This window comes from Porites lutea, chromosome 3, assembly GCF_958299795.1.
Source record: "Porites lutea chromosome 3, jaPorLute2.1, whole genome shotgun sequence".
NCBI lineage: Eukaryota > Metazoa > Cnidaria > Anthozoa > Scleractinia > Poritidae > Porites > Porites lutea.
Genome location: NC_133203.1, coordinates 43,943,985 through 43,968,984, shown reverse-complemented (window position 1 = coordinate 43,968,984; position 25,000 = coordinate 43,943,985). Strand labels below are relative to the sequence as shown.

The following is a 25,000-nucleotide window of genomic DNA, read 5'->3' as shown; positions in this document are numbered from 1 at the left end:
TTTTGTCTCAAAATCAAATTTTTAAGGAGTGAAGTGCCAGCAGAAGATTCTCGCGTGAAGCGTGCGACTCTCTGCAGGGTGGAGAAAAAAATTGTCTCTCAACGACGTTGTGTGCGCAATCAAAAGGACCCAAAAGAAGATTAACTACTGTTGATTTTTGCTGAAACAGAAAACCGTAAATGTTCGATTATAAGCCCTCTCATTTATAGGCCCATCTACCTGTAAACAAAAAAATACATCCGGTTACAAGCCACCTACTAGTTTGTACTGAAATGAATTCGAATTTTACGACGTTTTGAAGCTTAAAAAAAGCGATCAAATTCCAAAAGTGTTTTGAGCAGCACTTCTGTGTAGCTTGTTTTGAAACACTTTTTCCAGTCCGGTTAGAAAGCGCTTATCCCTAAATATAAGCCCCCCTAAAACCTCTGGTGAAGTTCTATGTAAGCCCAGGGCTGACAATCGGGAAGTTTACGGTATTTGGCCGTATTGGGTATTGGTAAGCTTGTATGATTTGAAGGAGCAGTCCCATGCTACTTGAAATTGATCCAGCAAAAGTGTTCATATCAATGCGAATGCACTAACCATGGCATGGTCTGTTGTTGGTTTTAGCGTGCCCAGATGAAAATTCTTGATTCTTTAGCTCATTGTCAATCTCCACCACCGAGGAGACACGCGCCATATAGCTGAGAACCCTACTCTTGCAGAATATATGTTTAGATGCCTGTTTACAAATGAAGGACTTATTTTCCGTCTGGTTAATTAACTTCTAACTTGACCGGCATCACTCTGGTATCTTATTGTATCTATTGGACCCATTCACTTACATCTTGTATTGGACATTCTATATTGGTATTGTCAGTGGCATGCCAGGTGTATTTTTGGTACTTGCTACTCGCTAATTGCTGCCAGCCCAGCAAAGCTCTGAGCAACTTTGTGGTGAATCTAAAGTACACTGCACGGTTTGGGAACTTTTTCAGTTGTTGTATTGTTCAAAGAGAAACAACCTATTTTTACAAGAGATGCAAATAAAACACATGCAGTGAAAAGGGTAATAATATCAGATTTCATCTAGACAAATCTGTGAATTTTACAATGACTGTATTTCAATTAATGCAGCGTTTTACTTTTGTGATCCTAACCTGTGGCTGGGTTAAACAATTTCTCTCTCTGCGACTGATGTCTTGGGGCATTATTTTGTGCAAGTTGTGTGTATGAGAACTATTTATGCGCAGCTTTGCATTTTAGAAGGTTCCTGCCCGTATAGAGCTTCTTTACTCGACTTACAGTCTCAGACCTGTAAACTGAAGTTGTGCTGCCACGGTAGACTTTCCCCATATTAGTTGCTCGGGGCTTTCACTAGGCACTACATTTTTGTTTGCACTAATGAAGCATTAAGTAATTTTGTGTACCATGATTGTAATTTTTAAAAAGGGGAATTTTAGTAAGCATGCTTGGCGATGCCTTTTTCCTCCCTGAAAGGGTGAAGTACTAATTCGTGCCAAATGGCAAGTGGATTAAGTCAGTTGTCTTTGTATTGCTACAGTAGTTGCTTCCTTAAGAAGCACTGTATTGTTTTTTTCCTTTTTGCGCTTCTGATCTATTGATTAATTGATAGTTCACAGCACAGTAGTTGATAAATAATGATCATCAATCCTAGCACGGTGTTTATTTTCACTCTGGTTTGAGTTTGAGAAAAATTAATGTCATGTATTTTTAACTCTTGCCGGTGTATAGACCATAGCCAAACAAGTTATGGCTCCTATCTATAGAGTGGTTTTCGTTTGAGTGTCGTAAAACCAAAACCAAAGTAATTACTCTGACCAATCACATAGGACACAGACAATACATTGAACCAATCAAAACTCGAAGTAATTACATGTGGCTGACGCAAAGCGCGGGAAAATGCATGCGAGCGCGTCACAATTGGCTTTGGTCTTACTTCTGATTGGATGAAAAGGTGGCGCGAATCTTTTAAGCCAATCGCATCGTGTAGAAAGTGCAAAACCAATTACTTTTCGACACTCAAATGAAAACCGCTCTAACCTCCGTTCGTGAACGTTTTTAGGTGTTATTAGGGAATGAAAGATACCACGACGGCAGTGGCAACGAAATTAAAAGTTCAGTTGGAAGTGAATTCTTGTTCTTTTATAACTGTTCCAACTCTCTCGTTCTTTAGTTGAATTCTTAGGAACATTTTCGCCGAGGGTTTACGTCCCCCAGAAAATGTCGTAAAAAGCTAGGAAATTTGACATCATAATCGTGCAGTGGCGGCAGCAAAGTCCGCCCAAATAGTATGTTGTACGTGCACAGTATCTTACCTATTAATTCTTTAAGTACCAAAAGTGACCAGCGTTAATTTTCTCCTAACAATATCCATACAACTTCAAGAGACATGGATAGAAGAATTGATATAGTGATCGGCAAAGCGAAAATACTTTGATCTTCTATCAAATTCTCTCAACTAATTCTTTAAGGAAATGTATGGAGGTCAGTGTGGAGAATTTGTTCTTGGATATTGAGGGTTAACCTTCTGCTACTTTGACGTTCTCTTTGCCTTTGCCGTCGTGACATTTTAAGTTCTCTGACTACTCTCTCGTACTCCAGCGAGTAGTGCACTTAAGTGAATGTAAAAAGAGATGTTAACCTTTTTCTCCCTGGGTACCGGAGGTGTTAATGGCGGACCTCTCGAGCCAGGGGTATCCTTTTTAAACATTCGTAGTCAATAGGCCTTTTCCGGGTTGCATCAAGCCTCTTTTACTAATCGAGGCGTAGTACGAAGCGATTGATATGAAAATCCTTTTTTATTCTCGTGCAAATAAAACTCACTTTTCACCAGAAAGGTTCTGCATATAGCCTCGTTTTGAAAGTGAGGGTCTTTGGAACTCGGAAATGGTCAGTTGAAAACCTTTTAGATGGTTTATAAATAATGCGACTTTCTTTCTTTGGACCAAGATGTTGTTTATTCTTAAGCATAGTCCTTTTGAGGGAAATACACTTGCCTTGCTGATAGCTACTCAAAACTCAAATTATGGTGTAGAAAGACTTAAAACTTGACTCTGGGTTTCTTTGGGAGGGGTAATTAATGATGGCTGTACTTATGACTACTGTGTAGTTTGTGACCGGTGACCCAAAGCTGGCTGAGGGACTCTCTACACCTGGTGGCCTGGATCCTACTGTTCGTAGTGGACACTACTTCTTGTGACCTATCTGGAATTATTAGTGGACTGTAAACGCCCATATTTTTGTCCAGATTAAATTATTTTCAACCTCTCTTTGTTGTGTGTTTTGGTTGTAAACGTTTATGTAGAAGAGTGATTTTTACTTTACCCGTGAAGCAGTGTGTACAATTTGTGCGAAATAGTTACAAGTAAACAGAAGAAAACAACGAAATTAGAGTGCTATTTTCTATTTCACGGGTTAAGTAAAACCACTATTTCAGGCATCGAAAAGGGTGCAGGAGGAATAGAGAAAGGGAGGGATATTGGGTGCGGTGGGTAGAGGGGGGAAGAGGAAAGGGACACCTGCTATAAGACATTTCTGTGGCGCAGTTCGCCGCAAATTTCTGGTTGACTCACAGTGAGCGGCTTGCTCGCGCTTCCTTCCCTTACAATCCCGGCAGCTATGCAGCTTACGTGCCAATTGAATAATCGACCAATCGGCTGTCGACTCCACGTCGACACCCGACCTATAACCAGCTAACAGTTTGTTTAGCGGGCGAGACGCTCCGGAAGTTTTGTCTGCAGGATCTGGGCCAAGCACAAGTTTGCAAAGACCTTGAGTATTGAATGGCAATGCAGCGATTCTTGCTTGGGCTGTTCGACGTTGCTTTGCCTTTTTTACAAGGGGACAGGCCCTTGATGGCACCATAAATAAATTTTTGTACGGCTGGTGAACAGAGAGCTGAAACTTTCGCACTTTTCTCTCCCTCCTTATTTTGCGTTTTTTCCGGGGGTCAGTAAACGTATTTGGTATACAGCCAAATCTCTCGTAAGCGACCACTGGAAGTTCGAAGACCCGGTTGTCGCTTACGAGTAGCCTGTGCCAGGCTCTCAGATAGTACAGTGGGAACGTATTAAAACGAGCAAAACGAAAATAAGACGCGCACGACTTGGGAAAGGGGGCGGTGGCGGCGGGAAAAATGGGAGAGAGAGCCTGTTAGCATTTCTTTAACGACCCTCTTCCGCCCATTTTTGTCACGTCTGGATTCGGCTGTCAAAACTGTTAACACTTTAGTTAGCTACAATCATTCTCAAGTTTCTCGCGTGAGCATTGCACGCGACGCGAACTCCTTGTGCGATGTGTGGAAATTAATGTCTTTGAATTCGTTATCCTGTGAGAGCATCCGTTTTTTTGGCTCTAGTTTATAGCAATAAAAGGGGGCGGTAAGTTTTTTCCTCTGATGGGTACTGAGGTTATGCTCTGGAAGGTTCTACATTGTCACTGAGCAAATGTGACTTTAGCCGCTTGTTTCACACTGAGAGGTCATGGCACACATATCGATTTACTACGGCGTTTGTTTCTGGTCGGCAGGATTTGCCCTCTGATGAGAGAGCATTTTTTTTTACCTCTAATTAGAAGCGTAAAGCTTTTTATTGCGGCTGAATAAGGGTTTTAACTTTCTCCAAAGTGCCTTCTGGATCTGACTAACTAAGTGATTTTCTTTAGTCCGTGAATTAATGTAATATTTTTCTGCAATGTTGTATCACGCTGGGCCCAGCTCGTATGTTTTCTTTGCAGAATGTTAAATTATCACGGATAGTGATTTACAGATCCAGAATTATAAGAATGAAGTGCAGCTTAAACTTAAGCTACATCAACTAAGGAGAATTACATTGTGACTTAGTAAACTCCAGCTTGATAGTGTTTCTCTGAAAATAGTGTGAGTCTTTTGACTGGAGCGCGTAGTTTCTCCCTTGGTAATAGCGGAATATTAAGCTTAACAGTCTTTGGACTGTTTTGTTATTGCCACTTTGTGATCAACAAGGACTCCGGATTACCGAAAACAATTTCGCACTTTCCTTCCCTCGTTTTCTTCGCGTCCTCCTTTCCCTCTTCACCGATGCCAAATAGTTGCAGCCTGACATCAAAGCTTTTTCAGTTGTTCCACTTGGTCTCGCATTATAGATATCAGCGGCGAAACGACTATTATCGCAGAGTTTTCTAGGATTAGAGCAGCTTTAGCCAAGCGTGGGAATAGCTGAAAGATTAAACTTTTGCCGAAACCGGTGGGCATAATACCGAAAACATCTTTACCGCGAGCCAAGTCGCAGACACTCGTCTAAAGCACAAGACAACGCCGATTCATGAAGATCACACGCGCGATTCGCGTTAGCCATCTTGGTGATGACAAACTAATGACCACGCTACTAGGTGATGATGTTAACTGTCAAAATTGACCAATCAGAGGGTATATCAGGAGCTGATATACCGGAACAGGCCGTTAAAAAAATGCGTACAGGCTCCGTCGCCCTGTCTCTCCCCAGCCCTCGCGCGTTTTTCGCATTTCTTATTACTGAACGACTTTCCACCACCATCTCGGAGCCTGGAACAGGCTACTTACGAGAGGCAGGACCCCAGCGACGCCCGCCCCTCTCACCACTTCCGATCTACTGTGACTCGAAAGGAATATAATAGACTGCTCGCCGTCTATGGCAAATTGGCGTTTTTGGTAGCTCTCTAGTTCTTTGCCTCTTATAGTTTTGTTTTAAATTGGATTAACGCAGAAAATTGACCAAACACTGCTGAAAAACTCACAGCCCAGGGGGCGGGGGTACTTTTCATGCATTGACTATTTTCCAATTCCCCATAATACACTCTGTCTGCCCCCCAAATTTTGCATAACTTATTGTCTTAAAATGCTCTTGGGAAAATGCAATACTCCCAGGAGCATTTAAAAACAATGGTTTATGCAAAATTTGGGGGGCAAACATAGTGTATTATGGGGAATTGGAAAATAGAGAATAGGCAAGGATCCCACAGAACTACAATAGTTCAGAAATGATTTATGAAAGGGTAAGGGGTAAGACCTTGGGGTAGTAATATGGAATTTACAAAGTCGACTCGGCGACTGCAGTCATGGTCACAAATAACTTCTCTGCGCCTTGTGCTAGCCTGCGAAGCTTTTTTTGGTGTGATTTTCGTTTGTGAGGAGTGTTAATAAGTCATAATCTATCCTGGCATAACCATATCATGACCAAAGTAAACACCGCTAATCTAACACCGCTACGTTTGAACAAGAGAACTTGTGGTACTTGTACCCAACCCCATGTACTGCTCAAACTATACATTCATTTAGTCAGATCACACGTTGAATTTGCCTCCCAGGTCTGGTCGCCACACCGTTTCCTTGGCCTCAGTGAGGCTCTTTATGGACTTAGTTTTCCTTTTGAAATACATGATGGGCCTATATGATATGGATCTGTCATATTATCTTTTGTCTGCTGACAGTTCCACATACAAATATAACCTCAGACATACTAATTACCAGTTTAAAATTAGATATGCAAGAACTAAAATTTTCTTACTTCTTTAGAATAATAAAGTCATGGAACTCTCTGCCTCTACATTTAAGGAAAACTGAATCTTAAGACGATTTTAGGATTGCCTGAAATCCTTCCTACATATGAAGGATATTTCTACATTCTCTTAATTTATTTTTTTTACTAGTTTAATTATATTCTAGTTTAATATTGTACATGATTGCCAGTTGTCTAGGTATTCATGATTTTTTCTTTTAGTTGTCTTTTATTTCTTATTTATTGTGAATTTAGGTAGCCCTTCAGTGAGGGAAGTTGTTTCCTGTTTAGGGCTTTCCGGTCAATACTAAGTGGGTAGTTTGTATTGGCAAACTATGCAAGTAATGTTTTTGGTAAAGTATGTAGTCTCCCGCAAAGTCGTTTGTGTCTCGTCACGCAACGCTCCTCCGAGACAAAAAGAAAAAAATTAGGAGGTCAATAAGAAACGATCGGGGAGGGGGCAGAGGGGGAGCTATTTCCCCAAGGGGAGCTCTGGCGGTCAAGTCAAGTGCTCACGGTAAGCTCTGTCAGAAACCGTGCATTTTTAAAATTGTTTGTTTCTCAAAAACATAAGGCACATTCTTTTTAATTTAATTTCTTTTATCAATCAGACATTTTATACATGTGCAATTCACAAGTGGGCCAATACGATTCTAGTTTTAACCAATCACAATCCGCCATCTAAAGCAGCGTGGCTCGAACGTGGCTCGATCAGTTGCATCAGACCGGAATTCATTGTATTTTTTTCCCTGTCGAATATAAGCTTCGTTAGAGTCGTTGTTTTGGACATTGTCGGTGAGGTAAGTGCATGGACGCTAGAATATGTCGCAATTTTTTTAGTTTTGTTTATTCGGTGGTCTCCATAGTTTTACCTCAAACGTTTTACGAAAAGCGGACCGTGTTTCGGTATCTGTTCATCCACATCGCCACGTATGCAAACGTACGTACAGCGAGGAAATAATCTCTTTCGATCTATGAAGTCAAAGCCTACGTTTGACGGGTCTAATTTCTTTATTACGAGCTTCCCGAAACACGCAGCATGCGTTACAATTCTAACTACCCGTCTAATGCATGTCTGTTCTGTTAAACTCGATTCCTGATTGAATATTTAAGTCTGCAGGAAACGTTTCTAGGTTACTACTTTAGGTCGTGATTCTTTTTTTGTTTTACTTTGCACGACGGATAATGAGCATTGTACAAGTTTAATTTTAAAGTTGCCTTTGTTGTGAGCGAGTGTTTGTTTTCTTCATGCGGTAGTGCAGAGAGGGTTGGGGAGGGGAGGGGTAGCAAAAGGGATTTTTTAAACATTTTCTAAATTTTTGATTTTGTTAAATCCCCGCCCGGGGCAACTCAAAGCCTTCCAAAACCCCAGCCATGAGCACATACCAACAGGCTGTCAAGATCATCATGGGACCATTCCATGGAATATTCACATTCCGCCCCTATCATCGATCACTAAGTGTTTGTAAGATGTGTATTAAATTAAGTGGTGATGAGTGAAATCAGGAAATAGCTTGTTTTGTTAAAATTCCTATAATTTCCCAAGCCTTTAGGTCAGAAAATTATCTGAGTTTTAGGAAAATGCAAGTAAAATTTTCTTAAGTATACCGGATTTCATGAGTATACCCTTTTGATTATACCTACTGGTACTTCTATCATGGGTGATAAATTACACTCACAAGCATGAGTTTTTGACTAGTTTATTGTTTGGAGAATGGATGAATAAGGCATTCATTTTGGCTTAATTTCACCTTCGAGATAAATACTGTTAGAATCCTTTTTGACACTGAAAATGAAATTGTGCCCTTTTGTCTGCTTTAAAGGTCATCACAGTGTCTACAGCAACTTTTAGTGCCCTAAGCCCAGTTGTTCGAAGGCCAATTAGCGCTAATAAGGGTTGAATTTTTTTTTGTCTGAAAGGATTTTCTTGAATATTTTCTCTATCCTTGTTGGAGCATTCAGTCATTAAATTGTTGACAAAATGAATTAAACTGAAATTTCTTTTTGAGCTTTGATATCTGAACTCAAATTTAGCTGTAACCCTGGGTCCTGGGGGGGGGGGGGGGGTACTTGGGGTTAATGTTTGCTTGCTACTGTGGCTGATGGGATTGGAGACACCAGTGCGGTTGATGACAAAGTTCTCGCCACCCACCCTAGTGTCCAGAATATTACGCAGAAGATGACAGGATATCAAGGCTTCCAGTTTCAGAATCTTCAGAGTTTTGAAGTTGAAAAGGCGCTGCAAAACGTCAATGTAAGGAAGAGTACAGGCTGGGACGGCATCCCTCCCATGGCGCTCAAGCTTGGAGCTACTGAGCTAACAAATCCATTGACGTCACTATTTAATTCATGCATAACCCTCGGAGAGTGGCCCTTGGGATGGAAAAGGGGTGAATGGACACCCGTTTTTAAGAAGGAAGATCCCCATAAAATGGGAAACTACAGACCCATAACTGTACAAGTTACTGTAAACAAACTCTTTGAACAATTACTCAGCAAGCAACTCAGTTATGGTTTTAATAACAAACTGTGCGACAAACTAACAGCTTACAGGAAAAACAATAGCTGTGAGACAGCTCTCTTATCTTTGACTGAGAATTGGAAATTCGCTCTGGATGAGCATAACGTTGTGGGTGTTCTCTCCACGGACATGAGCAAAGCCTTCGATTCACTTTACCATCCACTTACACTTGCAAAACTTAAAGCTTATGGTGTGGAGGAAAGAAGTCTGCGATTGATGGGCTCCTACTTCACAGACCGTTATAACAGGGTCAAGCTAGGATCTGTAGTGAGCGAGTGGCAGAGGGTGACCAGGGGATGCCCACAGGGTTCTGCATTTGGACCTCTGATCTGGAACATCTTCCAAAACGATTTGACTTATACTGTTGATGCGAACATGAATATGTATGCAGATGACCACCAGTTTTATGTCGTTCGCAGCACCCTCTCTGATGTGCATGATGATCTTGCTGTTTGCGCTGAGTCAGCATCTTCATGGTACAGAGCTAATTTACTAAAGGGAAATTTGGACAAGTACCAGACAATGGCACTTGGTTGCGGAAGGAAGTCTATGGACAGTATTATGATTGACAATCATGAAGTCAGATCCACTGAATGTCTCAAGCTATTAGGTGTCTGTATTGATAACAATCTTCGTTTTGATGAACATATAAGTAGTATCTCTAAGAAGAGCGCCCAGCGGTTAGGGGTTCTCATGAGGCTCAGGAACCTTATACCCACACAAACTAAGTTACAGTTATATAAGGCAGCTGTTCTCCCGTATTTAACCTACTGTCACCTTATATGGCATTTTTGCCGTGCTAGTGATTCTAGACGACTAGAGCGTATCCAGGAAAGAGCACTTAGGGCTATATATTGTGATAAACATTCGTCCTATGGTCAATTACTATCTATGGCTGGGATATCTACTCTACACAACCGGCGACTACAGGACATAGCTATTCTCATGTATAAAGTTAAAAACAACATGTGCCCAGCATACATTAGCACTCTCTTTGAACAGCCTGCAATTAAGTATGAACTGCGCAATCATGACTTCACTATACCCAGATTCAACACAGTCTCCTTTGGAAAGCACTCGCTCAGGTATATGGGCCCAAGGGTTTGGAGTTCTGTTCCTAGTAATGTGAAAAAAGCTTCCACGCTGTCCTCCTTCAAATATAACATCAGAAAAGTGGATCTTAGCATGCTATTAGATGACAATAACTGCTCTAACTGCTCTCTTTGCACTTCTTAATCTTTTATTTCTTTTTTTTTTTTTCTATTTATAAGTAATGGATACATTTGTACATATTGTATATAGTTCTCTCGAATTTCTCACTTGCTTATACTGTACATAGTTTTTCTTAATTTTTAATTAATTTATTAATTGATTTATTTTTTTAAATTTATTTTAGTGTCCCCACTTAGTGGTTATATACCGCTATTACAGTTTGACACTTTAATAAAGGTATCATCATCATCATCATCTCAGAGCCCCTACCCCATTATAGTCTGTTTTTTGGCCAATTATAGACCCCATCTTAGTCACTTTTTGGAAAATGTAATTTTTGCGATCTCAACTTAGTCACTTTCTATTTATGCATCTACCTCATCAATGTGGTTTGAAGCGGCGGAATGTAATGCGGTCAATGCGAGCTGATTGTTAAATTTAATAAACAACAACTTCCTGATTTGTTAACCGAGAATCTTCCCATTTTGAATCCTTACTTACCCCAAAAATCCAAAAATTTGCGACCCCATTATAGTCAGTCCAGTCGTGAAAATGCGACCCCATCCAGCAGCACATCCCTATTAGCCTCTTGTAAGGGAATACACCCCCCCCCCCCTGCAGGCCCTGGGTAAACTTGCTAACCCCACTTTGAACAACTTGTACCTGATATGTTCATTTGTAACATCTTTAAACCTTGCAAAATGTGAAATTACAAATTAATGCTGTAATTTCATGCCAAGATTTACCCCCTTTATCTTACTTCGTTTTTTTTTGAGGACTTTTTTTTTAACATACCCTGTTTTATACTCAGTAGAGGAAAGTTATATGTTGTGGCAATTTCATTATTGTTGTAATTAATGTAAACTGCTTTGTTAAGTAATTGCTGTCATGTTCATTGAAAGTTTTGATCATCTTCCAATTTTTTCCACATAATACTGTTAGAAATAGTATAGAAACTGTGTATTTCTCAAAAAAGAACTTGCTGAATAAAACCATAATTAGTCTTGTGTTTACATAACCTTCTCAAAATCAAGCATGACCTTCCCTTAACAACATAGCAATTGAGCCAATCAGAATTCAGCAGAATGTATCAGAATAATAAATTGTTTATCTCGTGCCGCTCGCACTTTTTCAAAGCCAAACAGATTTTAAAATAGTGTATTAAACACACGTTTGGAACTTTGAATTGTTTCAGTTTTTCAAGATCACATCTTATTAATATTCATGAAAAAAACGGGACCAGGGAAACAAGTCCAGATGGTCAAAAAGTCTGGATAATTGAGGTTTGACTGTAGTGTGTTTTTAGTAGTTAATGAGTATAAAGCCCTTATTACATATCATACCGTAAAATTCCGAAAATAAGCCCCGGGGCTTATATTTTTCAAAGGCCCTTTTTAAGGGGCTTATATTCAGAGGGGCTTATCTACGGAGGGATATTTGTGTTCCAAAATCGATCGGGCTAGCCTTATAGTTGGAAGTAAATTTACCATTTTTGCTTTGTTTTACTTTGTATTTGAGGGCAATTTCCAAGTACATGCCCCCAGGGGGGCTTATATTTTTTGGAGGGGCGATTTAATAGAGGGTTTTTTGCGTTATGAGTTTAGGGGGCTTATACTTGGAGGGGCTTATACACGGAGGGGCTTATTTTCGGAATTTTACGGTACATTGTATGTAATGTTATGTTATAAGGGCTAATTTATACTCATTAACCCTTTAAACCCTAAGATCAAAATTGAGATTCTCATTTACTGTCCCTATACTTTTTCAATAGAAGTAGTGGGGAGAATTTGTTGAAGTATCAATTAGACTCATCTTCCCTGATCATATACTCAATTCTCATGACCACTCTGTTTTCTAAAGCATTGATATTATAAGGAGAAATTTGATGCCGATCACTCTTAGGGCTTAAAGGGTTAAATGGCTAAAAACACACTATAGTCGCAAATTTCACTTTTTCTGATTCTGATCTCAGATTGCAAGGGGCAAGTCAATATGTGTGGAATTTGGGCGATATTTGGTATCCCAGAGTACTCAAAGTATGCTAGTTACGCCATGAAAATAGGCCAAAGAGGACCTGATGTCTTTCGCATGGAGACAGTTCCTCACTTCCAAAACTGCTGCCTCGCATTTCACCGGCTTGCCATTGTAGATGATCTCCACGGCATGCAGCCAATGAGGATCAAGGCTCTGCCTCATCTCTATCTGATCTACAATGGAGAGATCTACAATCACGAGGAGGTGGGAAAGCAGTTCGACTTCGACTATTTTACGAAATGCGATGGTGAAGCCATTCTACATCTCTACAACAAGTTTGGAGTAGAGAAGATGGCGCAGATGTTGGATGGTGTGTTTGCTTTTTGTCTCATTGACACCAAGAAAAAACAAGTGCACATTGGCCGAGACACATTTGGTATACGTCCAATGTTCACCTTGTCAGCTGATGGAAAGAGCACAGGAATCTTGGCAGTGTGCTCTGAAGCGAAGGCTCTTACACCTTTTATTGAACAGTTTGAGAAAAATGGGGATAAAATGGTTATCAAACCATTCCCTCCTGGTCATTATGCATCATTTAGCTTATCAGGTAATGGACAAACTACTCTTCTTGAGCAGAAGGCCTACACGGAAGTTGGAAAACCCCCAGTGTTTGAAACCAATGTGAAGCCAGACTCAGCTGATGTCATGGAAAACATCAGGAAGTTGTTTGCTGAAGCAGTGCGTAAACGTCTCATGGCTGACCGTAGAATTGGCTGTCTACTCTCCGGAGGGCTGGATTCCAGTTTAGTGGCGTCATTCCTTACAAAGCTTGCAAAGGAATCTGGGATTGATTACCCCATTCAAACATTCTCAATTGGAATGGAAGGAAGCACAGATGTCATTGCAGCTCGAAAAGTTGCAAAACATATTGGTAAGAAAGAACTCTTCTTCCCTCTGCCAATATTACTATTTATGAAAGTCATCTTTCTGTGTGTAAAGTGATCATTCCACAGTTGATAAAAATACTGCATCCACACTCTTGTAGACATGTTATTGCAAGTGAGGTTAAATACCAAGAAGTGACCAACATTAATATTCTCCATATTAATGAGGAATGATCCTTGCAGTTGTGAATGCAATTTATGTAATTGCATAAGAAACCTGAAAAAAATTAAGGACTTCAGTGGGATTTGAACCTAAGACCTTGTGATACCGGTATTGTGAGGTCACGGGTTCAAATTCTGTTGAAGTCGTGAATTTTTTTTTCAGCTTCTTACGCAGTTGTATAAATTGCATTCACAACTGCAGGGAGGATCATCCTTCATTTGATTTCATTTCCGCAGTTCTCTCATATGTTTTATTTCATACACATTTGTCATCAAAATTCTTGTTATTATACCAGCGTTTATTATCCGATCTAGCTACAACCACAAATACTTGAGAGACCCGGTATCTGATTTTGTCTTGAATGGCTGGTACGTGATCTTGTGCCTGTGATCCCCTCCCCTCCCCTTGTCAAAGTTGCTAGTAATACAAGGCCATGCTCAAAACCTAGGAGGAAAAACTTTGAATGAAGGGGAGGGAGGTCGGGGGGGGGGGGGGGGGGGTGTTGAGTGTTATATCTCACAGACATGTGACTAGCAACGATTTGTGTCTCAACATCATTTTGTGCAACTGCTTGTAGCTTAAATGTTTTAAGCTTCAAATCTCTGTAGCAACCTTTACCCCTCTTTCTACAAGAAATCTGTTGTCAGATATATAAGAAGAGGAGTTGATATCTTGTAAGTACAGTAAGTAAGTTAGTTAGAAAGAAAGTAATCGGTATAAAAACAGGGTTACCACATTGTGGCTCTTCATCTGTTACTTTAATTATTAAAAAATATATATATGTATCAAATGTTTACAATAAAAATATACTAAATGATTAAAGGAGAAAGTATTTACAATGAGAAAGTATTTTACAATGATCTTCACATATCATTGATATTCTTGGTAAATTAACCCATTCGCTCCTAGAGATTTTGCCGAAAAACGCGTTTTGAAGCTAGTCGAGTGGTTTTCTTGTCACTGTCGTGCTATAAAGAGCTAAAACTTACCACAAACTGGTTTACAGGTCGAACACTTCGCGGTCTTCCGATCCAGATGCAAAATATCAGCTTGCGAAGTTCGGGCATGCGCAGAAAGCAAAATTTCGACATAGTTTTTGGGTTTAAAAGTGACACAGCAGTCTTGACTTTTACTTTTCGCTTTCTCTCCTCCCTTCTTTTTTTGCTTTTCTTGCCTCATTTTTTTTTTTCTTGCTGGGCATTTAGTAGGCTTGATTTTGGTGGGAAGAGTGTTTAGGAAAGCTTTTAGGATCTTAGGATTAGGCGAAAGGAAAGGTAGGTGGGTAATGGGACAAGATTTTCATGGAGATTTTCAGGTCAATGTCACGTGGTTTTTTGCTTGTTTCTCCGGTGTCCTTGACTGAATTGTGCTCATTCTGGTATGGTTTGAAAGATCTCTTCACTCTGCACAAGTTAGTGAAGAAAGTTGTCCTTGACCGTTAAAACTGATGACGTCACAATGGGTAGAAAGGACCTGGATCCGCACGGGCGGTTACGGGCGGTTCAGGGGCAAATGGGTTAATCAAAAAACCTAAAAATGGCCTTTTACCAACTTTTTCACCTGATTTGACATGAAATAGACAGATTTGGTTGTTTTATGCTGAAAAGTGGATTTTTTTCAAAAAGCTTGGTCCTTTGCTTAATCCATTCGCTCCTAGAGATTTTGCCGAAAAACGCGTTTTGAAGCTAGTCGAGTGGTTTTCTTGTCACTGTCGTGCTATAAAGAGCTAAAACTTACCACAAACTGGTTTACAGGTCGAACACTTCGCGGTCTTCCAATCCAGATGCAAAATATCAGCTTGCGAAGTTCGGGCATGCGCAGAAAGCAAAATTTCGTCATAGTTTTTGGGTTTAAAAGTGACACAGCAGTCTTGACTTTTACTTTTCGCTTTCTCTCCTCCCTTCTTTTTTTGCTTTTCTTGCCTCATTTTTTTTTCTCTTGCTGGGCATTTAGTAGGCTTGATTTTGGTGGGAAGAGTGTTTAAGAAAGCTTTTAGGATCTTAGGATTAGGCGAAAGGAAAGGTAGGTGGGTAATGGGACAAGATTTTCATGGAGATTTTCAGGTCAATGTCACGTGGTTTTTTGCTTGTTTCTCCGGTGTCCTTGACTGAATTGTGCTCATTCTGGTATGGTTTGAAAGATTTCTTCACTCTGCACAAGTTAGTGAAGAAAGTTGTCCTTGACCGTTAAAACTGATGACGTCACAATGGGTAGAAAGGACCTGGATCCGCACGGGCGGTTACGGGCGGTTCAGGGGCGAATGGGTTAAGGTTATGTACCATGGTATAAGATTTACCATTCTTTTAAACCTTTATGTTGCAAGAGTGACTCACATCAATTTTCTCTTGATCCATACATCATCAATCACCAAAGGGAAAATGCTTTGATCTTCTATCAAATTCTCTAAACTGGTGCTTAACCCTTTAAACCCTGACATCAAAATTCAAATTCTCATTTGTTGTCCCTGTACGTTTCGAATAGAAGTAGTGGGGAGAATTTGGTGAAGTATCAGTTAGAATCATCTTGTGTGATCATGTCCTTAATTCTCATGACCACTGTGTTTTATAAAGCAGTGATATTACAAGGAGAAATTTGATGCTGATCACTCTTAGGGCTTAAAGGGTTAAGGAAATGAATGGAAATCAGTCTGGAAGCTTTTTATGTGGATATTGAGGCACAAGGGGTAAATAAATTTTGAAACGTGAATTTTGTTTTCATAGGAAGTGAGCACCATGAAGTGATCTTTACAGCTGAGGAGGGTATCCAAGCATTGCGTGAAGTTATCTATGCCTTGGAGACATGGGATATCACAACGATCCGTGCCTCAGTTGGAATGTATCTTGTGAGCAAGTACATCAGTAAAGAAACAGACACTGTTGTCATTTACTCTGGAGAGGGTTCTGATGAACTGTGTCAAGGATACATTTACTTCCACAAGGCGCCGAGCGCTGAAGAAGCTGACGAGGAATCCAGGAGACTTCTGAAAGACCTGTACCTCTATGATGTGCTGCGAGGTGACCGCTCTACTGCAGCTCATGGACTGGAAATTCGAGTGCCCTTCTTAGATGTTCAATTCACATCCTACTTCCTGTCCCTTGATCCCAAGATCCGTCAGCCAAAGGAAGGAATTGAGAAGTGGCTTCTGCGAGCTTCATTTGACGACACCGATGCCTTACCACAAGAGATTCTGTGGCGTGCCAAGGAGGCATTCTCTGATGGTGTGTCGTCTACTAAACCTGGTCAGGCCTGGTTTGAGCTGTTGCAGAATTACATCGAGAATCAAGTTCCTGATGAAGCCATGGCCCGAGCTGCAGATCTCTACCCTTACAACACTCCCAAGAGCAAAGAAGGCTTCTACTATCGCCAAATCTTTGAAGAGCTGTTCCCTAACCAAAGTCATTTTATTCCATATTTGTGGATGCCCAAGTGGACCAATGCCACCGACCCATCAGCCAGAACCTTGGAGCATTTCAAAGAGTAATATGGATAACTAGTGATTTCTGAATTACAACTAGCATAACCCTTAAAGCCCCAATCACAGGAAACCCGAACGCCGTTATTTACCTGTGTTCCTGAGTCTTTATGAGATGTTTGGAAAGGATTTGAATTTGATCAAAGGTGATTTACCTTGCTGTCTGGCATGCTATAGTTACGCCTCAAGTTTCTGTTATCAACTATTAACTGTTAGCTTCTTGGGAGACAATCTTGAATTTCAAATTAACTGTTCTTTTCCGAGGAGAGTAATTGTTAATATTTAATGATAATTGTTGGAAACATGAGATGCAACTGTTGCTAACGATCCAATGCACGATGCACCAGACAAGAAGCATTTGAAACCAAGGTAAGCCGTCTTAGACCTGATTGTAATCCCTAGTAAAATGATTCATAAAGACTAAGGAACACAGGTAATTAACAACTTCTTATGAAATAGGTAATACAGCGTTCAGGCTCCCTGTGCCCCAGTAGACGCCATTATTAAATTCTCCTCACAATTTAACAGCTTCAGCAAATAAACAGGTTATGAATGAATGAACGAAGGAATGAAATATTACGAACAAAATTCTCTAAAACAGTTTTGTAGGTAATACGGAGAAAACATTTGAGAGAATACACATATTGAGGTTGGGGCTTCCAGGCTTAGCATGCATGTGTAAAGTAAAACATTTTGTAGACAGATCCCATGTCAGGACACTTTTTATTAAGTGGATATACGTATCACTTAGTCACAAACCTTTCTTTCCATAATTCATTTCTGTGAAGTGAACTGGCATTTTAAGCACCAAAGGTACTGCTGTTGGTGTCCACTTAATACAGGTTTCAGCATACGTGTTGAAACCAGTTAACAAGTTTTTATTGCGGTGACGAATCACAGTTACCATACTGATACATTAACCACTATGTCATACAGCCCCAAAAGAATAATTTTAAAAAGAACGTAGCAAACAAGAACTGAGACAAATTGTTCTTAGCTGGACAGCAATGTTAGAGTTAATTTTTTAGTGCTGCATATTCTGTAAGACTAAACAGAATCTTATAAAGTTGGTTCAGTATTTTGGTAGGAAATGCAGTTGAATATTATCTACTGTGGCTGGCATGGTGTGTATTAGTGTTTCTGACATGTTTGGCATTCAACATGTGAAATTTGAATCCTCTTAAAAATGACCACGTTAAATATATATTATGCAGTTTAAAGCATGCAATGGAAACAGTCATGTAATGCAGTGTACTTACTATAATGAGTTGGCTGCTTATTTATGACATGTCAATAAAAATACTTTGCTGTAGTGTAGTAATTTTGCTGATTTGATTTGCAATGTCACAACAGCATTTACAATTCTTATGACTCTTAAGAAGGATTGACTTGGCATCATATTCCCCGGGCTTTATAAGACCTTTATCTATCACCCGAATTTTTTCCCGTTTGCTGTTTTAATCCAGTTCAATCTCCTCAATCTTTTTTATGGGATTGATATTTATTTTTATATTATTGCCTCTTTGGGGTCTATGTTATTGTTTGAAACTTTTAAGTTTAAAACAAATCTAATTTTAAGTTTAAATTTAAAGATTTAGAGGTTTCCTTCAATTTTGAAGTTAAATCTGTAAGTTCGAAAATATTGGCTCAAAATATCATCACGGAGCTTCTTTAAAGGAGCTACCAATCTCGACCCAGAGCTCTTCTGCGCATGTGGAGGAAAGAGTCCCAAACCCGTAAGCACTGGGGTCGAGAATGATGCGGTACATCACGTGCTGCGCATGCTCGAATTCCGATGACCATCTTGGAAAACATTTGATAGCCCAACCTTTTCAAGTTTGTCGAATGACTCAGTTCTCCACGTTTATCTTGATATATATGAGACATCCTTAAGCAGTTTGCCCGGCTGTGTATTCTTAGCCATTATATACCCCTTGTTTCGAAGCCCGCATGATAACGAGAACGTGAATGGTGCGCTCCTCGCAGGCCTATGGGCGCTTTCCAATCCACAAAAGTTCCGTGGGTAGTTAAATTTCTCAATAACGTGCCAATAATGTTACCTCGTTTTCTCCAAGTTTTAGCGACCCTGCGAGCAGTGATCCTCTCCCCTCGTAGCGTAGCGTCCGAACTGGAGAAACCACTGCTCGCAGGGCAATTTTCAGCGCGATTTGAATTGTTTAACTAGTATTATCTAACCAAACCGATTCAACCCTAATACTATACCATTAGGGAAAATAATAGTAAACTTCGGGCCACCCAGCTACCATAGAACAAAAAATTTACAACAACAATAACCACAATTTCTATTTATCCACGGACTAGTCCGCGTAAGTAGAAAGTGCTCTCCAAAAATAAAATATTAATCTGTATATGAATACAATAGTGGAGATGGGGCAATATCGTGTTCAAATTTATTCCTGGTTTAAAATGATTTTCCGAAACGTCATTAAACATTCAGGGCCATTTAGAAGTCAATGTTTGCCCCTTCGTCTCTCAGTGTCTCTCCTCACACAAAACTACAATTTACGTTGCTTTTGTATGCTCTGGAGCCTTCTCTCCTGGGATTTCATCGCGACCTTGGATACCGTAAAATTACGAAAATAAGCCCCTCCAAATATAACTCCCAAACTCTTAACGTAAAAAAAAAAAACCCGTTAAATCGCCCCTCCAAATATAAGCCCCCCGGGGGCTTGTACTTGGAAATTGCCCTCAATTACAAAGTAAAACAAAGCAAAAACGGTAAATTTCCTTCCAACTATAATGCTAGCCCAATCGATTTTGAAACGCAAATTTTCCTCCATAGATAAGCCCCTCCGAATAGAAGCCCCTCCAAAAATAAGCCCCTCTAAAAGGGCTTTTGAAAAATATAAGCCCCGGGGCTTATTTTCGGAATTTTACGGTAGTGATATAAGATATATGTTGTTCGTTAATCGACTTAATCCCTTTTCAGCTCTCTTCCACATAGTTTGATTCAGAATTTTCTCTGTTTTTTACTGGCCTAATTATTCCCGGCGGGATAGGAGACAAAATTAACTTGGGTTTGACCCAGGAGGAGATTTTACCAAACTGGAAATACAGCATACACATAAATTGCGATCTATTTTTTTTCTTTGATATTTCACCGTTGCATTTTACTCATTGGCCACACAAACAACATTACAAGGGTGTAAATAATATAAAAAACTAAAAATATTTAATATATTACAACATCAAGTTTTGGCTCTTAAAATATATTATTCCATCTTTAACAGTGTGTAAAAGCTATTAAGACCATTAAATTATCTCAAACATTTTAATTTTTCAACCTGAAGATATTAATTGAACTTTCGAGCCTTGAAACCCACCCACCATACTCAGTCTTACTGCGGTCAAACGACGATCAATTCGAAATTTCAACGTCCCCTCCCCAGGGGGCAAACCCAGAACATTTGACCATCACACTTGTGTCAGCAAAGTGGGGAATTTGACCATTACCTGGGTGGGGTAGGGAATATGAACCGAAAGTGTCTGTCAAGTTTTTAAACTTCTTTGGACGATGGGGGTGTACCCACATGGTTAGGTTCGATAGCTGCGATATCTTTTATAATGAGATGGAGGAGTTTAAAGGTGAACGAGTGACTTGTTCGCCAAGGACTTCAAAAGCTACACATATATGCGTTTTTGAAGGTATTATGCATGAGACGAGATCGAAGAAGTTCAGTTGCCCATCAATACCATGGGAAGTCCGGAATGCCCAGGGAGGGGGTTTTCCCAGGGGACGATGTTGAAGTTTCGAATTGATTGGCGCATATTCAGGCTCTTTATTTAATGAGACCTCATTATCCAAGTGGAAAAAGTCCCGGCAAAGATGTGTAAAAATAGTTCGCCAACTTTTAACACTGAGCTAGCCGAGTTTCTTTTTGGTTGTCATAAACAATATTCCTTTACATTTGACGAATAGCGCGGGTCCACAGTTATCCTTTTCAAAAGTTGACTTAAAGCATTTTTACTGCTCTTCTGAAACATTCGAAACGATACATCGACCTGAGCGGATTGGTGAAAGTTCTAAATTTTGAACAGTGGAAATGATAACCTTAGCTCTGAAATACTCTTAACCCGGGTTTTTCAAAATTGCTTTCGTTCAACCGCTTTATGGGTGTCGGATGTCTTGTAACCGTCTTGTTTTGTGTTTTGGCATAGTTTTTTTAAGATGGCATACAAGCTGGTAGCCTGGAATTTAAGTAACGTAAGCATTTTTGGGATTGTCTCTGAGGGCAAGTACTTTGCAACTTTCTCTGATCTTCATACTTGCTGTTTGGAAAATATATTATTTCGCATTGTGTGTTCTAACACGTCCGCTCAAACAATCCCATAAGTGCTTGCGCGGACACTTTAAAACCAGGCCACCTTTTTTTTTCTCGCAAATTGAGCTATGGCGGTGATCCAAACAAAGCTGGAATTTGCGGCCACCCACGACTTTTATTCGTGTTCACACTGTTAGTTCAAATCACTGCTGTTTTGATTAATAGTCAGTCTGCCTAGGAAGTGCATTGCCTCCTTCGCTTCCCTCTTCGCTTTTTGATTCATCGCTTTCCGCCGATAACATCTCATATTCTTTTCTGCGCTTGTCTTTCTCTTCCAACAAGCTTCCTGCGTACTGCGATATAACAAGTATAGCGAGTACCACAATACCGGCTATTGCAAAGGCCCGCATCGTGCTAATTACGCCATACACTTCAATCAGAATGCCGCTGATCATAGTTCCGCCGCCATTACCGAGACCCCAAAATATGCCTTGGAGAATACCTGGAAGGAAATTAAATTTTTCGTGTTAACAGAAATATTTTTTTCTAGTGAATAGCTTGGGGCAGAGGGAATCTAAATCAAACGGTCTCTGCAGTCAGTCGTTTGATTCCTGTTGATTTCGTGGGACGAACGGTCACCAGAACCCAGGGTACCAAAAGGTCTTTCTCACGCGCGTGCTTGCAATCGAGTGCGGTGGAGATATCTCGGGACGTCTCGTATGAAGTCTCTAGCACCCAGGGTAGATCATTAGTGACGTAGCTAGTATTTTTCCAGAGATACGCAAAGTTTTCTAAATTCCCGTTTCCCAAATCCTTTTCGTGGGAGTCTTTGATTAAATTTAGTGCAATCATAACTGCAATTATCTGTTCCTCGTACGACCTTCTAAATCTGCTCAACCTTTGAAGCCCACTCAGTCACTCACTTAAATTGTAAACCTTTCCCGAGATTAAAAAGTTGCCTAACACCAATTACTTGAAACGTCTAATTCTTGTCTTTAATGTTATGCTATAGCTAATCTTTCTACAGGTAATTAAATAATCTTCAGAGCAAAGGGGCGAAAACAGTTTGTGGAGTCTCGAGTCCGGGTTCTGGATTTCATATTCTGTATTCCAGCATTCTCGATTCCTTGTTCTAGACGAGCCCCAGGGATACTCTGAGAGCGGGGAGAAAGCTCTCCGCTGGGGTGGGGGTAATGCTTCCCAGAGAGCTTGCTCACCGCTGCTTACTGGAGGTTCCACCATATGTACGTTGGGTTAGCTGTTATCAATGAGACCTGCTCGTTTACGAGAATTGGCCGCCATGGAAGGGTTTTTATTGCTTTGTAGCGAACTTACCTTGAGTAGTTTCAATGACACCAAGCTGGGAACCCACGCTGCTCATATAATTAACACAAGTAGACCACACAAGACCATAGGTGCCGCCATCCAGTACCTCCAGAGCAACTGCCATCCACGGATCCTCGAGGATTGAGTAGCAAATGAAGCAAATGATATACGACATGAGACAAAACGCCATTGAGTTTACGTTACCTAGAGCTTCTAAGGCTGTAGTGCTGAAAGCAAACATAATTAAAGCGGCAATTTCCCTGGCGGCTCCTGCAGCGCCCATTATGCTACTGGATCCACCCAGGTCATCAATGTACCAGTTCACAAAGTGGACCAGTATACCGTAACAGAAGCCTGTATATAGAGTTGCGAACAGAAAAGAGGTGTGACGCAAGTTTAGAAGCAAGGGTGCGACTTTTCCAATGTCTTCGAAATTCTTCTCCTCGTCGTATTTGAAGCGAAACCACAAGCCATGGACAAAAGCCGCGGCCACAAAAGCAACGAAAATGTAGAATGCAATGACATAGTTATTTTGTTTTACTTCGCAAAGTTTATATGTAGAGGACATAACTATAAGCCCAACCATTGCCGATGCCAGCGCCCAGCCGAGAGAACCCCACATCCGAATTCGACCATAGTATGCTCTGTCGTCACCAAGTCGTTTGAGGAGTGACGCATCTGAAAGCGCATAAGTGGGGGACTCGAAAAATTCCCCAATTACGATGATGAGTAGAAACAAGATGAACATGAACTCAGTTTCCGACGTATCAATTAGCGTTATGAATTGAATTGGCGCCTGTAACTCCTTGCTATAAACTTCTACTTTACGGAATAGTTTTAGGTTTAGCGTTTTACTCATCTCTTCAAAATTACCAGGCGCAGTGGTTTCGTCTTCAACTTGGTCTATGAGAGGGGCGAGTTCCCTGCTTTCCGACTCGTCGTCCAGAAAAACTTTGCGCTTTTTCGTTTCTTGTACGGCTTTGCTGTCATTTGCTTTTGCTTTTTCTTTGTTCTCGGTAATTTTTTGTTGTTTAACGGGCCCACTTTTCTTTAAAGCATTCCCTGGTTGAGAACCACGCTTCAGGTTCTCTTTTCCTTTGGATTGATCCACTGTAACTATTTTATTATGTTTGATTACGATCGGATGGTCTAGGGGCACAACCAACCAATGCTCTCGATTTTCTTCTACAGCGTTCCACAGATCGTATGCATACACGTAGGTTAAGTTCGCTGTATTGTTCGTGTAGATTTCCACACAGTGTTGGTAATGCGGACGAACAGTAAGCAGAACGCCAGCTTTGACAATCCAAGCCATAACGCTCCCCAAAAATATTATCCTCCCTGCGTGGTAACGATCAGCTATAATTCCCCAAAATGGTGCTCCAATGCATTGGATTAATGGGCGAATACCCACGATTATTCCGGCATAGCTTGCTCCTAAAAATAGCTGCTTAAAATACAAAGGTAAATAGGGGATGAATCCGCCATAGGCACCATAAATAAAGAAACAGAACCCCTTAAAAAGCAAATAGTCAGCCTCGTAGAAACATTTGAAGAAATCCGCAGATTGTTGAGGTCTCTTTACTTTTCTTCTCTTCTCGGTTTTCTCGGGCTCTTCTTTGGCTGGCACCGCTTCTTCCATAGCTTCCTGTTTGCCCATGTTCTTTGCCGAAATCCTTCAATGCAAAATGCGCTTAAATTAATTATTTGGTGATAACTTACAGGAAACATAATAAGATAATAATGACCAATAATGTTTTGAAAAACACACGCGCTTTTCGCATAGCTGCAACCGGGCAATATTACCTCGAAATACCCGACTGCTTTGAAAGATCAATAATAAGACGAGAGCTTGATATTTTACTTGATATTAAACAAGTTTATCCCTTCAGGAATAAATATGCTGAATGGTTTTTCGCCATGCTCTGTTACCCAGGTGACGGGCAGTCTGAGGGCTTAAAAGACAATTTAAAGTGAAAAGAGCTTGAAAAGAATATTTGCATTTGATTATGGAAAAACATATACATTCTTGGTCTCTAACAACTGACAACTCCGCTACTCTTCTACACAAAAGTAGGTTATTCTAAAACTTTTCAAGACTGCTCCGAGGCAAAGTTTTCAAAGCATATCTTTGTCTTGTTTCGATAGCTAAAATTCGATTTGTTCCGTGCTAAATGCCGAAAATGCGTCGTTTTTTGTTCATTCTTGATGAAAAGAATTGTTTTAACTTTAATATTGTTCGATCAAGCCTTTTATTTTCTTTTTTTTGAGAGCACTTTACCAGGGTGTTACCAGTTCTAAAATCTTGATTTAAAAAATTGTATGACCAGCTGGTTGTAAGCGCGCGCGTAATGTTTGGAATCCGTCGCCAAACAGTCAACACAGCTTGCAGAAACCACGATATTTAGGTCTGGGATTTATTTGTACAAGACTAATGCTTTAAATGAATACTCTATATTATATACCATTTTTGCATTTTTGACAGGAAACTAAAGGTACTGTACAGTACCGCAAGTGATCCCCAACCGCAAATGATCCCGAGACCGCAAATGATTCCCAAAATGGACCGCAAATGATCCTCGACCGCAAG

General features: G+C 40.3%; 3 protein-coding genes across 6 annotated transcripts in view; 2 read left to right on the top strand and 1 right to left on the bottom strand.

The window, feature by feature from the left end:
* The window catches only part of LOC140931208 (insulin-like growth factor 2 mRNA-binding protein 2), a 32,901-nt gene extending 31,829 nt beyond the window's left edge, over window positions 1-1,072 (top strand). For 2 of the 4 annotated variants that reach the window (XM_073380972.1, XM_073380971.1), the window contains exon 18: window positions 610-1,069. In XM_073380972.1, coding sequence (XP_073237073.1) covers window positions 610-687 — 78 coding nt within the window. In that variant the 3' untranslated portion in view covers window positions 688-1,069. Of the gene's footprint in view, window positions 1-609 lie in introns of all 4 variants that reach the window. The other 2 variants (XM_073380969.1, XM_073380970.1) reach the window with 2 other exon arrangements.
* Window positions 1,073-7,174: 6,102 nt separating this feature from the next.
* LOC140931205 (asparagine synthetase [glutamine-hydrolyzing]-like) lies at window positions 7,175-17,980 on the top strand. The gene is made up of 3 exons (XM_073380965.1): window positions 7,175-7,315; window positions 12,221-13,153; window positions 16,050-17,980. Exons 2-3 carry the CDS (start codon window positions 12,241-12,243, stop codon window positions 16,808-16,810), a joined length of 1,674 nt encoding a protein of 557 aa, XP_073237066.1. The 5' UTR covers window positions 7,175-7,315; window positions 12,221-12,240; the 3' UTR covers window positions 16,811-17,980.
* Window positions 17,981-21,195: 3,215 nt separating this feature from the next.
* On the bottom strand, window positions 21,196-24,200 carry LOC140929790 (major facilitator superfamily domain-containing protein 6-like). Its single transcript, XM_073379496.1, has 2 exons — window positions 22,420-24,200; window positions 21,196-21,586 (listed from the first exon to the last, which is right to left on the bottom strand). The coding sequence occupies exons 1-2, from the start codon at window positions 24,068-24,070 to the stop codon at window positions 21,303-21,305; spliced, it is 1,935 nt and encodes a 644-aa protein (XP_073235597.1). The 5' UTR covers window positions 24,071-24,200; the 3' UTR covers window positions 21,196-21,302.
* Between the last annotated feature and the right edge of the window lie 800 nt (window positions 24,201-25,000).